The following is a 16,845-nucleotide window of genomic DNA, read 5'->3' as shown; positions in this document are numbered from 1 at the left end:
ACTCTCAGAATCTAGGTCCCATTACAATAAGAATCTACATTAGCAAAGCTCACCCTTCATATGGGCACAATCACAGATTGAAAATGTAAGTTTTCAATAGCATTTTTAAAGCTACCTCCCGAGCATCCCAAGCCCCCAAAGCATACAAGAAACTTTTGGAAAGATGCAATATACCCTCTGTCCAGTGTCCAGAACTGCAGTGTTATGGGCAGTTCATTCAGTAAAATTATCTCAACATGTAATTTTCTGCTGGCCCCAAAATAGTATTTATATAAGCTAGAAACACAGTTAATTCTGTGTTATTTTAAAAGATCAACAAGGACACAATGGTGTTTGTCTCTTTTATTATGAAAGATACAAAACCAGAGTCTAGTGAAGCTATCATTAGAAACATGAACTGGTTTTGAACCAACTCTCTGTTTACATACACAAAATTCCCCAAGTGGAACAATATCAAATGTGAGACACATCAGAATATACCATATATACAAGTTCAGAGATTTAATATCTCTGTTACTCTATAGATGATGAATACACAAAAAGTCAATTCCTACCTGTTTTCCACAAGCATTGTAAATTAAATTTATGAGAAAACCCAAGTAAAATAAAGCAGCATCTGGGAATGTTCTGCTATCTGAATGGTTACTTTATAAAACTGGTACAAAATAATAGAGCCAGGTTTTCAAGTCAGGCTGAATATTCTGTCCAATATGCCATACTCCAAATTAATGTAAGTAAAAGAATGAAAGCTATTACTGATTTTTATTGTCATCAAAACCAGAAATATCTCAGGAGCTGAAGACGCACAGGTTTTTGGGTCACTACTCAGCTACTAGGTAAAGCAAGTATTTTAATTTATTCTTTAAAAACTCTTCCCTCAAGCAGAAAAGCCAAATCAAACACTTGAGCTTGCTTTGCATAATCAGACATTCTGATTAAAAACATTAAATACAAGAAGACACCATTTGGTATGGTTTTTAACTGGAACCAACTACTGCTTAATTGGTAAGGCAGTTCTTCCTTTGGATCAGTCCACTTCCCTACACTTTAGCTCTGTTTCACACAGAGAAGTGATTTCAGCTATGCCATTTGTGACAGCAGAAGGGACGTGAAGAACTTTTGCTCTCCAAGCATGGAGGACCTCAACAATACCTTCTGGATTGCTTGAACCCAAGTCACATAGTGAATATACGGCTGCCAGCTGCACACCCCAGGGAACACCTGCAAAAAGTTAACACAAATTAGCTTATGGAAACTTTGGCATGCAAGAATGTTTTTGGGAATCTTGAATCTATAGAAACTATTATTCAAGAACTGAAAATAAAACACAGCAACAGTTGTGATGCCTAACACCAGAATGTAGCAAGATGACAACCTGCACACAAATTCCATAACATTTTATACTAGCACTTTCCAGTTTTCTCAATTCTGCCACTTTTCAGTATTCAAAGGGCATACAAGAGTCGAGCATCGAGTGACTTTAGTTAAGGGTAATCAGACTTATGGTAACAGTCATGTTTACACTGAGTCTGAAACAAACACAGACATACACCACCAAGGTGAAAGAAATTGAGATTGCAAGGACGAGAAGTTATACAGGTGGTTCAGAACAGCTCCCTAACATCAACCAATGCTTCACTGCAAGGTGTATTTAACATCCAGAATAACTTAGCAATTATTTCTGCTGCCCAAACTGCCTTGTTTTGTCTCATCAATATCTTGGACTGTCTTTCTCCCAGTACAATAATCTTGCTAGTAGTAACCTTCAGCATAAATTGCTCAGGTAAAAAAATCAGCTATTACTGCTCAAGTTAAGATCACACTTTAAGTGATCTCTAATGTGGCTGATAAGCTCTTACATGAAACAGTCCAATTCCAAGGTGTCTGAAACCATCTCAGAATTGTTCTCTGTCTCAAACAGAAGGTAGTACTGTTAATAGCTCATTAACTTTGTAAGAGAAAGGGACTCAAACCGATAACTGTTTGCCCTGCTATGTACTAATGTAAACTGCAAAAGCAGGCTGTTCTGCTATGTGTGCCTTAATTTATGTTCTGGCATTGGCAAAACTTCACACTGTGGATGTTACACTCAAGTTTCTCTAAGAAGACATTACCTTCCTCTTTTGCATGCTGTACAAACAGTCCAATTACAGAACTAATATTCTTCACTGCAGCAAGACATCCTTCCTTCAAACCTATTTGTCCTAATCGACCTGAAAGAAAAAGAGTTACTATGTATCTGACTATTTAGACAGTCAACTTCCTAGCTTTTACCCTTCCCAATTGTCTGTTGGAGTATTAACAGAAAATGCTAAATTTTAACTACAAAAAAGTAATTTTTGTTAGCATGTTGTCTTGGGAACAACAGTTATCCCATTCCTCGTGTAAATAAAGACCCCAAGACATTTTTCATCAGACTGATTCAACCTCCCACAGGTTTACAATTTTTAAGTGTAGAACTCAGAAAGAATGCAATTTTTGTTTAACAAACAGTATCATATAGCCTGCATACTGAAAAGATTTATTGAAACTCAAACTATATCTATTTATGTCAAATTCCACCTAGATCCCACATAAATTATTCTAACTTAAATTTATTATGGTATTAAGATGCATATAAAACCTTATTTTATACACTTTGCTGGAAACCATATGTCATGTAGCTGTGTAATGGGAGGTTTAAGTTAGCTATTAGGAAAAGATTTTTCACCCAGACAGTGGCTGGGCACTGGAACAGGCTCCTCAGGGAACTGGTCACAGCACCAAGCCTGTCTGAGTTCAAGAACCATTTGGACAATGCTTAGGCATATGGTGTGGCTCCTGTGCAGGGTAGGAGTCAGACTTCAATGCTAGTGGGTCCCTTCCAACTCAGGATTTCTATGATTCTGTATGTAGCTACAGATGATTTCACTTTAAATACATAAAACATGTTGCTATTTGTTACCCTGTATTAATATAACATCTCTCAAAACTTAAGTACCTGCTCTCCACAGGCTGATAAACAAAATCTCTGCATAAAGATCCAACAAAATGCAAAAATACTTCAACTTACTTTCCAGACAGGCCTGACACTTTCATAAGGACATAGTTATACAAAGCAGAATTTCAACCAAGAATTTCAATTACTTACCAATTAACCTGAGTGTCAATGCTATAACACTATCACTAATGGATTGAGCAGTTTCATGCCCCTTTCTCTTCTTTATCCAATTATCCATAGAAGGCCAAAGCACTTTGCTGTGAAAGACAAATAAATTTGAAAATCTGATACTGCATGAAGGGGTGGTTACAGTATTCATACAATAATGAAGGCAAATTACTCATTTGTATTTTTACTAACTTTAGGTGGACTGACTACACAGATGTGTATGAAATCAAGTTGATGGTTTAATAATTTCTGGGGTTTTTTTTTCTCTTCATGTATCTGTAACTTGGTGTAGTTCTGTGCTTCTTACAAACTGCTGAAGGCCTCTGTTGTCAGCACCTTTGGCCAAAACAAAGCTCTCTGAATAGAGATTCAAGGACATATTCATTGCCCTAGGGCCCAAAAACATGTAAACAACGGTGGAAAGGGGGGAGGGGGGGCTTGGGGTGTTCAACATCATCACCTGAAGGTGTGATTGGAGAATTAAGGACCACTATGCTAATAGGGCAGAACTTACAAAAAGTGGGGGGCTCATGACCCAGAGTCCATTTTGGGTGTAGTCCCTTCGAAGGAGACTTTGCTTGCCCGAATGTACCTTGAAGAACTTGAACAAATTTGTTTGCTTTTTATGCTCCTAATTTGTCTTGGCCTCTGTTTCAGGTAGCCTGTTTTAGGCATCAAAGTTACTTTCCAATGTCTTGCTGCTGCTATGTTCTCTAAGTTTCTTGTATGACTGAAAATTCAGTTTATATGTTACAAGTAAGACCTGATGCCTGTTTTAAAACCTAAAAGGACCCAAGGTAAGACTTTTTTAATCCTTAAAATTATGCTAATAGACCTAGTTGCCTATTACCAGCACAACTCACAGACAATCACCTTGGTATGGCTTTATTTAAAACTACATACTTTTCACTGAAGCTAATTTGTATTAATTTTAAAAGTATTTCACGGAAAATAACTTCTCTCCTATCTGAAAGTATGGAACTTTTATACAAGACAATCATGATTATAAGTATTATTCATCATGTTATGTCACAGATAAACAGATTTCTACTAAGTCATACAACCTCTATATAGAAAATCAAGGCTGTCAGATCAGTGTACGTGTCAAAATGAAGTCCTTCAAACAAGGTTAAGTAGGGTAACAGTCCATATCCTGGATTATAGGTTTTAAGATATTGAAGCTAAGTATTATAATTATTTTAGAATTAAAATTAGACTGAAATCAAGATATTATACTGATTAGTATGGTTATATTTCACTTTCATCACTGAAGCAATGCTATTTTTGTATCAGAAGTTCCACCCTCATTTTCTACTGATGGGGAGAGGGGAATTCAACAATTAAGTTCGGAAGAAGACACTTTGCTTCACTGACTGACAATTCATCTCAAAATCTTACATAGCTATTTTGAAAGCAATTCTTTACTAGGACAGCTCTAACAGTTAATTTCTTGGGACAATACCATAAAATCCTACTTTTCTTCATTGATCACTCCCTCTATTTCAAAATAAGGCATGTAAACACAATAGTCTAGGTCTCATCAGGTTGAAACATCCTCATTTCTAAATATCTATGCAATATTTTATTATGTTAAAAGCCAAGTCATTACAAATTTGTGAAGCAAAAAAACCACCATCAAAACAAACCATAGGAAAACATTTGAAAGAACTGATTGACACTATACCTTATAACATTATCATGTGTCCAATCCCACTTCAGGTGAGAGCAGAGTAGATCAACAGCAAATATATACTGCCAAGCATCTTCACTGAGATCTTCTCCATACTGCTCACTCAGGTGAAATTCTACTTTTGTACATGACTGCATTTGTAAAAGCAGGTTTGAGACCATAATACCAGCATCTAAAGAGGAACTCTGGAATTTTAGAAGGTAATTATCGTAATGCATGAAAAATCAGCCCAGAACCAAACTCTTTATATATATTTGATATTGACTGTGCACAGCATCTTACATCATAAATCCAACTTTTGGGTTGAATTAACACTAACAGAGTACATAAACCAAAACCTTCAAGTACTAGGTATTTTTCTTGATGCCTTTACTAAAAGGAGAGTTTGAAAAAAATGTCCAAACAACACAAACCAAAGACCTCACACCCAATCTCTTATCTCCTTCTACCATTTGGGGATTTTTGTTTCTCTCAATGCAGCATTAAGGTAAGAAGAGTGTTTTTCCAGTGCAAGAAGATTAGACTAATAATACTCACTTTCTAAATAATTTTTAAAATGGTTACTCTTTATTCTTCATTGGGGCTAATATGCAAGCAAATACTTTCAATAGTTGAGGTAAACATGCCATGTGAAACCATTCTGCTAATTAAATAGCTAGGAGAAGAAAGGAAATTTATAAACAAACACTCAATATCTGAAGTATTAAGAAAAAAGGTCTAGTAAAAAATCTGAAAAAAAATCTGAAGTATTAAGAAAAAAGGTCACATAAAGTGGGTGCTTGGTAGATCTTCTCAGTACAAAATCTCACATAATTGGCATGTTCTGACATGGTGCAAGTCACTAAAATGGCACACGTCGACCTAGAAGTAAGTACCCATTCCATGTGACTTTTACTTTCATAAGTAGATTAATCTTTATCATAAAATTATATCTATAACAGATTGTTAACACAATCTACTTGAACCTTTCACCTGTATTTCCACTCAAGCAAAAGAAAGCTTATAGATAGGATGATGCCATTTCCTATCATCAATACAGAAAATTCTCCCCAGCAGCAGCAGCTCTCGTATTTCAGAGATCCATAAATAAAGTAGGTAGTGTGAGTGCAAAGAATTAATATTTCCAGGAACATCTACTAAGACATTCTTATGTGCACCTCTACTGGCATGATATTGAAAGCTGTAACCTAATAGATTGGAGAATACAAATTCTTCCCTAAACAGGGACTGGCAGTACAGAACAACTCTGAATACCAGAGCTTAATGGTAATCACAACTGTGATTTAATTGTAAAAAAAAACAGATACAAATCATGCCAGATTAACTCACTCCTGCACTAAAGCAGGAGGTTTAGGGGGCTATAATTTCAGTGACACCACATTGAATTCAGGGCTGGCTTCAGAGGTGAAAGAAAAAAAAAAGATCATATAAACACCTAAAGGCTATGATGACAGCAGTAAGACTAACTGCATTCCTCAAGACAGGTGGGGAGCAGCATGTTAAAGATAGGGAAAAGCTGAGGTATTGTCATGGTTTAGGGATGGTATTTTCCAGTTTAGTGCCCCCATTGAAACCATACACGGCTTGATCACTCGCCCTCTCTCCCTTCCTCTTCTCTGTGGCAGGATGGAGAGCAGAATTGGAGGCACAAAAGGTAAAGATCACACGTTGAGATAAGAGCAATTTACTGGAAACAGCAATAAGACAAGGAAACAAACAGTGACAGTAACAAATACTAATGATAGAGGGTGCAAAAGAGAGGCCAACAATTCACACAGAAACAACAATACCCAACTTTTCCCTCCACCAGACTGTGCTGACCTGGAAGGGACTCATTCCCCCAGGAAGTTCCCCTTCCCACATCCCAGCAATTATGTGAGGTGGTAGAGAATTACCTCCAGGTCCTAGCCATGCCCCCTTTTGGCTACTGCAAAAATTAACCCTGTCCTGGCCAGAACCAGGACAGCTATGAATCAATATGATTTTGTTCACTTGATATTTACAAAACTATTTTATTTCCAGGAAGCAAGCCTGGCATTAATACGGAGTTTTCAAAAATATGGGGTCCTAGCCTTTAAACAAACACACAAGCCTGTTACACAAACTCCTCCAGAAGCAAAGCACCTCTGGCTTTCCATCTACATGATATAAATTTGCTCCCAATTATTTCAATTTTTCCTCCTTGCAACATTCTTTTCAGGATGGTAATATGCGCCTGCTGAAAACTGATAGAAATTAAATTATTTGCCCAACAGCTGAAAGAATTGAAGTCAGCTCTCACTGGTCATCCTTCTTCTGGCATCACTGGTTTTGTACTGATCACATCAATTATTTATGAAATTAACTTAATTTTTTTTTTTTGTGATAAACAGGTATTTACAGACTACCTTGCAAAAAGAGCATGAGTAAAAAGAGGCAGGCTCATCCTGAAATTAACTGTAATAAAGTATTACCTGTTAAACAGAGAACTGTGAAAGATAAAACCAATACATATTTTAAAAAGCAACAATACAAAGCAAAACAAACAAACAAAAAAAACAATCTCAAAAACATCAGAGTTCCACAGATGGAAAGAATTCCCTAGTCCAACAACACTCTAGTTAAATTTTAAAGACAACCTTTACTTTTAATGTTTAGTAGATGGATTAGTATTTAACAGGGAAAACAAGAAAAGTACTGTATTCTAGTACGGTCTACAACAACTAGGGGAAAAAGGCCTGAAGCAGCATTAGCTGTGCAATTGTACAGTCTCCATGGGATATTCCCGCCCATCATTAGAAAAGTAAGTTGTTGGATTTGATTCGGCCAGCAAAGTGACCAATGCAGACAAAAGCTGATACTGACAATGAAAGTAGACATTACCTGTTCCCAGTTGAGGTAAGCACTTAAACAGGCCAGCATCTCATTGCTTGCACTCTGCCTGACAACTAGTTGCATAGCTTTGGTAATTGCACCTTGGAAGACAAATATGTCAGACCATACATTTGTGATAAATAAAATCAATTTTTCTGAGTCTGGAAAGTCTAAGGAAAAAAAAGAAATAACAAAGTAAACTTCTAATATTTAAAAACAACAAAAATGTATATTCAAGCATTAACAGCTAGTACAGTCAGCAAGGTCACTAGGAAAGAAAGCATAAAAGTCATACCACAACTGCAGCCTAAGGAGGGGGAGTCATACTAGCACATCTCAGTCCTGACACTAAATAACAACAAAAAAAAAAAAATTCCAAGAAAAAAAAACAAACAAGAAACACCAGAAAAACCCCAATATAATTTAAGCCACCTCCCCCATTGTAATTTCAGTCCCTATCCCTTCATCTTTCTTACTGCACTTTAGTTCACTAAGGAGAGTGGTCTTGGGAGCATTAAAACTGGATTCTTTTAGGATTAAATTAAACTGGAAGATGCATTCCAACAACTTACCTAATACATTCCAGTCACAAATAAGCACTCTGATCACTGGACCAAACTAGAACTAGTCTAATGAAAAAAAAAATCCACAATACTTGCTAATACCTTGCACCCATACACCTGTGAAATTTATATATATATATATATATAAATCAAAGCCTGCAAAGAACTTTCATAGAATTCCAAACTGATATTGCTTAGCAGTTTTCCCACACTTTGCCAGAGAAATTACGTATAATGCAAGTTTTAAGTGAGCATGTATGCATGCTAGTATTTGTACTTCCACAGATGTAAAAATTTGTGCTATTACCATATAACTGAAGAATCCTCATTCATTAAAATAATTCAGAGCAAGTATCTGACAGCCATCAGTAAGAGAGGACACAGTTCCAGGCCATCAATGGGAAGCCAATAGACCCTTCTGAATAGCAAAGCATAGAGCTTTAAGGCAAGATAAAACATGAGTGTGTAGACTGTAAGCAATAACAAATACACTGGAATAAGTAAAAAAGTAGAGATTACTTTCATTACTTTCATTTTAAAATGCAATACTGAAATACATATCCCTAGAACATTATACAAAAAAGTGAAATCTGAAAAGCTTCCTTCCCTCCTCACTCCAGCATAACTTCTACATTTTTTGAAAGATCTTAAGAACTAGAAAGTATATCAAAATACATCAAATCAAGAAGTTTTAATGAGCATAAAGAATCTGGACTTCAATGAAGTGTCTTGGATGGACCTTCTACTCTGAAGCTGCTTGTCATGTGAAGAATTAACTTTTCTCTATTAGAACACGGACTGTTGGTGATCTAGAATTATTGACATATTGCAATTTGAATTGCCTGCCCAGGAATTTGAAACACTTATAAAATTCACTCTATGATGAGTAAGAGTTCAAGGGGCATCAAATAAAGAAAAGTAAAAACAAGGAAAAAAGGGAAGGAACAGAGGAGGAGCAAAAGGAAAAAAAAAATTAATCAGTACCTACTCAATTAAAATAAGAAAATACTAATAGGCTAAAAAGACAAAATTCCCAGAAATCATATTGTCATTTTGGAGATGGTGGGGCAAAAATTAAAGCACAGAGGATCCTAAATGAAGTATTTCTTTGAAAAAATAACAGACGACTAAGTGTCCAGGTCACCACAAAACCACAGCACAGATGTGGAGGAACAGTGAGAAAGGGAATTTCTTCCAGCACAGTCTATACTTTTGCATTACAGAAAAAGGTTCTAAAGAAAACAACCCTTTAACAGAATTTCTGTTTGTTCTTACAAACATAATAATTCCGGCACACTACAGCAAAGACACGCAGCATATTTAAGATATAAGACCACTAAGCCACACTATACCTTCTTTAAGTAGGCTATAGCAGAAAAGGCGAGCTCTTTCCAAATCTCCCAACTGTCGACAAATTCCTGCATAGACTCGACACAGAGCCTGACTGAAACTGTAATTTGTGGTGTTCTTCTGAGTCTTCAGCTTATGGAGAATAACATCCAGCAAGGACTCTGCTAAATGCTGTAAGACACAAAAGATATTGTTAGACTGTTATATACTTAAGAATACTTGACAACATTTTAGTAGTATGACACGTAAAAAGAACTACTATCGTGTTTGCAAGAATACTGTTCGCATACATATAAAAATGCAGGAAAGTAAATCAGAGTCAACCAGTGAAAGAAAAAAGAGGGAGCAGCAGGCTACTTCCCAAAATAAACATGCCATAAAACAAATTAAGAACGGGGCTACTATTCTTTAAATTTAGTTATGTGATGAAAAACAATCTCCCTCAAAGAACAGGAGAAGAATAATGACAGGTTAAAGGAATGAGAGAAATAATGACAGGTAGAGGAATGTAAATAACATAATCAGAGCAAATGTAAGCACCCTGACTTAGCTACTCCAAAGATGCCACAGAAAGACAAACAGTCCATTGCCCAGGTGTGAGATTTACTAAATAAGTTAACAGCAGTGTTTCCCCAGATCACTGTACACACAGAAGATGGGAAGGAGATGTTGCTGCCTATAGTAACATGGGACTCAATATGAGATGCAAGGAAAAAGAATATTGGGATTGTGCATGACTTACTGGGAATGTTCAGGAGAGCTAAAAGTAGGGAGTAGAATGAGAAGTTTAGGAGCCAGGTGCTGGAGAGTACAATTCAGACTGAGCAGTTGTGGACAACAGGGAGTCTGAGGTCTAAGACAGCTACCTGAAAAACCAGGAATGAGGACCAGATGCAGGTCTGGACCAGCTGCTGGAGGAATAGGTGTACGCTTCTGTGTCTGTAAGTTTGTCAGTGCACGAGACAAGTGGGAAGAACATCAGTTATATTGGTTATACTGAGTGCCTACTGTTAGCTACTGGAGGAATCCATATTGTCTATACATATATGTATGTATTTTCCACTACCAGGATTTCAATTGGATTAGCCAGAGAAGGGAATAAGAGTAGGCACATATTGTGTGCATGTCTCTCTGCGTGGAATATGTACTTGGCCTTGCTACTGGCTGGACCTGGAAACATAAAGCTATGACAGCCTTGCTTCTGTGAAGTTACCAGACTTGACAACTCCTAACAAAGATGACCTGAGATCTTGGTAGTAACTTCTGAGGAGAACTTATTTACGTACAAGGACTGTATAAGGACAAAATGCTGCCAATGTATCAGTTGGTGAATTGCTCTGCTGTAGACTACAAATTATCTACGAGAATGATGGCAATTGAAGTGAAATCTTTTAACACTGATGCTAAAGAAATTTTGAGAAATAACATAAGGAAAGATTTTTCCAATAAAATTAATTCTAGTAACCTGATGTAGAATAATAAAGGTAAACACAGAATGAAATTTTATGCCAGTACTGCACATATAATTAGGTTTATCTTTTTTAATTAAAAAAAAATAGAGTAATTTTGGAGGAACTCCTACAACTGTTAATACTATCCACTACAAAAAATGCTGCAAAAATAAAGCGGTCTATGCATACATCTGAAAAGCATATGTATTTATAAATGCAGTTTTGCATTTTGGACACCACTGAACAGTAGTTCTGTATTTTAGATGTCTAATAACCTTCCAAGACTACACTTTGGCACTGCAGATTGCCAGAACAATTGAGAATCCAAATACTACAAACTTATACTCTTTCCATCTGCACAAAAGTGATTATTAAACATAAAATTTAAAATTATGCTACTTACCTTGTTTTTAATACCAAATTCATAGACAACTTCTCTCTCTTCATCTCTCATTACTGGAACTTTTGAGATATTGCCAACATACACATGACCTTTAATAACTGGTAACAAGTCAAAACAGGATTCAGCAACTTTCTTTAATGCCAAAGAAACTTTCTGGCAGTCAGGATCCTTCTTCACCAGTAATGATTCTTCTAAGTTGGAACTGCGTGACGAATCACTGATTTCACAGCTTTTACCATGGAAAGCCTCCTGCATTTCAGAGATGGTATTTTTAGTATTTCTGACAGCAGCAGTATCACTGGGCTCCATCCTTGGCGGTTCACTGTCCAGCTTTAGTCTCTTGGCACTTCTTGGCACAGTTACCTGCAGTAATGTCCTTTTTTCCAGATGATTTGATGACCTTGAAAACAATTGCTGATTTTGCACATCTTTGTCTTCATCTTTACTACTACCAGATTTCAAATTGCTCCCAGCTTTAACAAAAGCAGTTGATGTAGATGCAATTGCTTTGAATTCACCTATTTGAGACACAGGTCCTGGCAAATTTTGGCTGTCTGAAAAAGCGCATCGGTTAAGCTGAATATTGCCTTTCAGAATGTTTAGCGTCCTTGCCCTTGCAGACAGCTCTGGATACATAATGTCCAATATTTTCACAGAGTTCTCCTGAGGAGCACCTGGACCAGCACTGACAGCTGCAAAGAGAGGAAATCTTCCTGGAACAGGAAGCGCATGCTTTGGAATAGAAGTACAAAATTTCAGAGGTGAGGAGCAAATCCTTCTACCTACTGCCATTTCTGAGGGCGAGGGAGGAGAAAATAAAAGAGCAGATTTTGCTGCTGGAGTATCTGTTAATGGAGACATGAGAGGAAGAACAGGAGTTTCGTGTAGTGGGGATATCAGGTCATCAAGAGGGGTAAGCAAAGAGGATTGACCTGTAGAAGACATTACTGGGGACACAGTACAGGCAGTTTTTGGAGGAGTAGCAATCAGAGGCAGTAGCAAGGGGGGTAGAGGAGGACCTATCTCTTGCCTAATTATATTTATCATCTCAGATGAGCATTTAGTTGGCACAGAGGTATCAGCATTTGGAAGAACTGGCTCAGTAACTTTGAGAGTCTTTGTTTTCCTTTTACCGTGAAACAGTCTCTTTGATAACTTGGTATGCATTACTTGGGCAGATGTCTTGCTAGAAACAGTCAAGATTTCAGATGATTCTTGCTCTTTGCCCTTCAATTTATTGCTCTTTTTGAGAGCACAAGGCTCTGATTCCACCATACATAACTTCTCAAATACTGTCTTTTGTGGTTCAGAGAGCTGCCCAACTGCTTGACAATTGCACCTTACATCAGAGAGGGCTGGATTTGGAAAATACTTGAGTAAAATGTTTCTTCTACCACCATCTATGATAACATCAGTGCTGCTTTCTCCTATGTTGCAAGCAGTGTAAGTTTGATTATTATTATTATTACTATATTCTTCAAACACTGAGACCCCCATATCAATACTGTGTAATAGACTTTGTTCCCTATTTGACTCAAGTTTTGCAGAATCATTTCCTTCTACAAAACTGCCAAGTGCTAACATTCTTGTATTTAATTTACTGGATTTTACAGTCAGCCTGCAATTTTCTGAGAATCTGCTTAACATCTTGCATAGTGGTAACCTATTTTTTGAAGCATCTGGCATCACAGGGCTTTCTTTTGATGTCCCAGGTTTTAACAGACTTTTCTCACTGTGACTGATGCATCCAGCTATGTTAGATTCCACCATGAGCTCATTAGCGCTCTCAGTATTTTCAGAGGTCACTAATATACATTCCCTTTTCCAAGAGGCTGAGTCTTCAGGATAACACTCCCCAGTCACATTTGACCACTCATTTGCAGTATCACCAGAGCTGTTTGGTTTACAGTCTGTATCCATATCCACAACAGTGCCTGCTTTTAGGTGACTAACTGTGAAAATATTTCCTGAGTGCATCATTGAATGAAGCTCACATACTTGGCAATCAGCATCAACAATTGCATCAGTGTCCAGAGCATCCACTGAAATTCTCCTGGAAGCTCTCAGTTCCTTTCTAAACATGGGAACACATTCAGAACACTTCACATATGTAACTTCTTGTATAGAACAGTCTTTCTCTTCAGAGTCATTACTCTGCTCTGGCATATCAAAATCACTTTTACACCTTATTATGGCACTTTTTCCAGAACCCTCAAAACTATTCAGTTCTTTACTCTCTCCCCCACCTGTTAGTGAACCAGTTCTAGAAGGACCTGTTCTAACTTTCCATGTAGAAGTCCTGTATTCTGATTCTTGACAATCAAACTTTTTGAGGAGAAAAGCATTCTTCTTATAAGAATTTGCATACATGATCTGTGATTTAACAGATGACTGAGCTTCTTTATCTATTTGTTGCTCTTTATCTGAAGTTTTCACTTCATTTTTGTGTACATATTCTCTCTCAGGGCAGCCCAGTTCTTTGCCCATGTTGACTTTTTCAGCAGACAGAATCTCTGCACCCTCTCCTAAGTTTTCTGAAGAACAATTAAATGTACTGCTCGTAATAGAATTTGCATGCCCCTTCTTTTCCCAAGTAGAGGAAAAAGCAGCCTTTCCTGTGAAATTAGTTTTGAGGAAATCAACAACTTTCTGAAGACTGAAATTTAGATCAGGAGGTCTTGTGGATTCCAAGCCAATTCCCACTTGCACAGGAGAATTGGTTTCCTCATTATTTATACAGTATTTCTCGAAGTCCTTTTGAGTAAAAAAAGCCAAGTCACTTCTATAATCCATTTCTGAAGTAGGCTGGCAGATGATCTCTGAAATATTATTTTTATTCACAATATTCTTTTCCCACTTCAATGAACTGGAACAAGTCTCAGTCACCAATTCCTTGCTTTGTTTATTTAATTTCCCTTCTATTTCATCAAATTTAACATTCTCAGTTACTGAGAGCTGATTCAGAGATTTTGCAAACTGTTCCTGAGAAGTAGGATTACTTTCTATCAAGACAGATTCAATACCATCCCCTCTTGCTAACAGCTCACTGCTTTCCCCTCCAGTATCTCCTGGATTAACTTTGACTTCAATCTCTTGAGATTCAAACACTCTAAAGTTCTGAGATTTGGACTGCTCACATTCTAACGCATTACATAAGTGTTCAGATAGTTTTATTTCACCTTTCACTTCTGTAAGATTTAACACAGAGGATTCACACTTAGCTACACTGCTTTCTGCATCAATAATGCATGCTGTCTTTGGTAGTGCAAGTATATTTTCAAAGTTTGACTTCTTTTGAAATAAATTACTACCATTTTCCTCCTGATGTGGTTCACTTTGTAAATATACCCCCTCCTTTATATCTATTAATTTGATCTTTTCTGCACGATGGAGTAGCTCTGACAACTGAGCTACTTCTAGAACACTTCCTCTGTTAAATTTCATAGCTAGTTCAATAGTTGGAGCTCTGGTTATATTCATGTTTTCAATTTTGAGCTGTTCATCTTTTGGAAAGACTGACAGTAAATTTCTGATTCCTTCAACAGCAGATACAGGTAAGTAATGCCTAGACACTTCAACAGTCTCTGGTTCACATTCTCTGTTCACTTTATCTTTTGTTTGCATATGTTGTTTCTCCAGAATGTCTTCACTGTCGTGTTTTATTTCAGAGCCCTGAGACTGTGCAGAGATCTCAATAGCTCCAGCCATATTAGTTAATTTGATGACATTTTTTGAGTTATTTGCAACCACTTCATTTTCTATCAACGTATCAGATTTTTCCTCAGAATCTTCACTTTGAAGCACAATGCATTGCTCAGATAGCAAATGAGTAATACTTTGTGGAACAGATGCTTCTCTGGGAGTTTTTCTCTGTCCTAATAATCTATCTCTGTCTGCTTCCACTAATTCACCACATTTTTCATGTATACCCTCATTATCAACAGCACTAATTAAGGTCACCTTCTCCTCTGTTTGCTCTACCACACTACATTTTTCTATCTCATTCTGAGGCTTGAAACTTTGTAACATAAAATCTACTGAAGAATCTGCCTCTTCACTGTGCACATCATCTCCTTTCAGTTCTGCCATGTCTTCTGATTCATGTGCTGTTGCTCCAGTTAGTTCTCTGTTCTCAGTTTCCATATCCTCAGGATTCTCCTTCAAACAGTCTTTGTTAGGTTCCATGTTTGTAATTAAAGTAGCACACTTTCTTTCAGCATCTCTCTCTTCCTTGCTTGACATCTTTGGACTAATATGAATATTCTTTTCATTCCAACTCAGATTAGGTGAGATTTCTGCATCAAAACCATGCTCACATGAGTTGCTCTGTCTGTTACAGTCATCACTGGGGCTGATTACATTACAACTCAGAGGCTGAAGTTGGTCTTCTTGTAAAATATCCTCCACCGCAGAAGTACTGCAATCATCTTCTTCATCACTGGAACCTGTGACTTCTCCAAATAACATATCCTTCAATCAAAAAAATCGAAGTTCATATTACAAACCCTGGTAACAGTGTTAAGATCTACTTCTCTAAAAGTACACTTAAGGCCCTGACATGCAGTGGTTTTTAGAGATTAAGGCTGATCAACAAAATTACAACTTTCTCCATCACTGTTCTTCACAGCAAATTAAAGTATTTCTGTAAAAAGTAAGAGACTTCTTTATCTACTTACTTGCATTCTAAGATTACTGGAAGAGTTTTGACTAGCATTTAACTTTCAAGCTCTGGAATTTTGCTATGAAAGCCATGCTTATACTGAACATGAATTAGAACTGTAAATCTGAACCACTGGGAAATTATGACAGCAACTTGAGACATAAGTGACTGCGTACTGGTTTTGGCTAGGATAGTTAATTTTTTCACAGTAGCTAATGTGGGGCTATGTTTTGGATTTGTGCTGAAAACGGTGTTAATAATATAGAGATGTTTTCATTATTGCTGAGTGGTGCTTGCACAGCATCAAAGCCTTTTCTGCTTCTACTACTACCACACTGGTGAGGGTGCTGGGGATGCATGGGAAGCTGGGAGGAGACACAACTGGGGCAGCTGACCCCAACTGATCAAAGAGATATCCCATACCATTACGGCATCACGCTGAGTACATAAAGAGAAGGAAAGAAGGAAAGGTGGGATGTTTGGAGTGATGACATTTATCTTTCCAAGTCACCATCATGTGTGAGGGAGCCCTGTTGACCTGCCTGCTCATGTGAAAGAGTGAATGAATTCCTTGTTCTGCTTTGCTTTCGTGCAGAGCTTTTCCTATTAAACTGTCTTTATCTCAACCCACATATTTTCTCACTTTTACTCTTCTGATTTGCCCCAGGAACCTACTGGTGGGGAAGCGAGCAAGTGGCTGTGCGGTATTTAGCTGTTGATCAGGGTT

The 16,845-nt window shown here is 37.2% G+C and overlaps 1 protein-coding gene across 7 annotated transcripts in view; it reads right to left on the bottom strand.

Moving 5' to 3' along the window:
* Positions 1-327: 327 nt before the first annotated feature.
* The window catches only part of ICE1 (interactor of little elongation complex ELL subunit 1), a 39,485-nt gene continuing 22,967 nt past the window's right edge, over positions 328-16,845 (bottom strand). For 4 of the 7 annotated variants that reach the window (XM_085051633.1, XM_085051634.1, XM_085051635.1 and 1 more), the window contains 7 exons: positions 11,459-15,928; positions 9,607-9,775; positions 7,701-7,861; positions 4,833-5,023; positions 3,131-3,237; positions 2,115-2,213; positions 328-1,221 (listed from right to left, as the gene is read on the bottom strand). In XM_085051633.1, coding sequence (XP_084907759.1) covers positions 1,028-1,221; positions 2,115-2,213; positions 3,131-3,237; positions 4,833-5,023; positions 7,701-7,861; positions 9,607-9,775; positions 11,459-15,928 — 5,391 coding nt within the window. In that variant the 3' untranslated portion in view covers positions 328-1,027. Of the gene's footprint in view, positions 1,222-2,114; positions 2,214-3,130; positions 3,238-4,832; positions 5,024-7,700; positions 7,862-8,561; positions 8,725-9,606; positions 9,776-11,458; positions 15,929-16,845 lie in introns of those variants that run through there. The other 3 variants (XM_085051636.1, XR_014849886.1, XM_085051638.1) reach the window with 3 other exon arrangements.

Source organism: Lichenostomus cassidix, chromosome 2, assembly GCF_008360975.1.
Source record: "Lichenostomus cassidix isolate B80296 chromosome 2, HeHo_3.0, whole genome shotgun sequence".
NCBI lineage: Eukaryota > Metazoa > Chordata > Aves > Passeriformes > Meliphagidae > Lichenostomus > Lichenostomus cassidix.
Note: the sequence above shows the minus strand (reverse complement) of the source record. Positions and strands in the feature narration are given on the sequence as shown.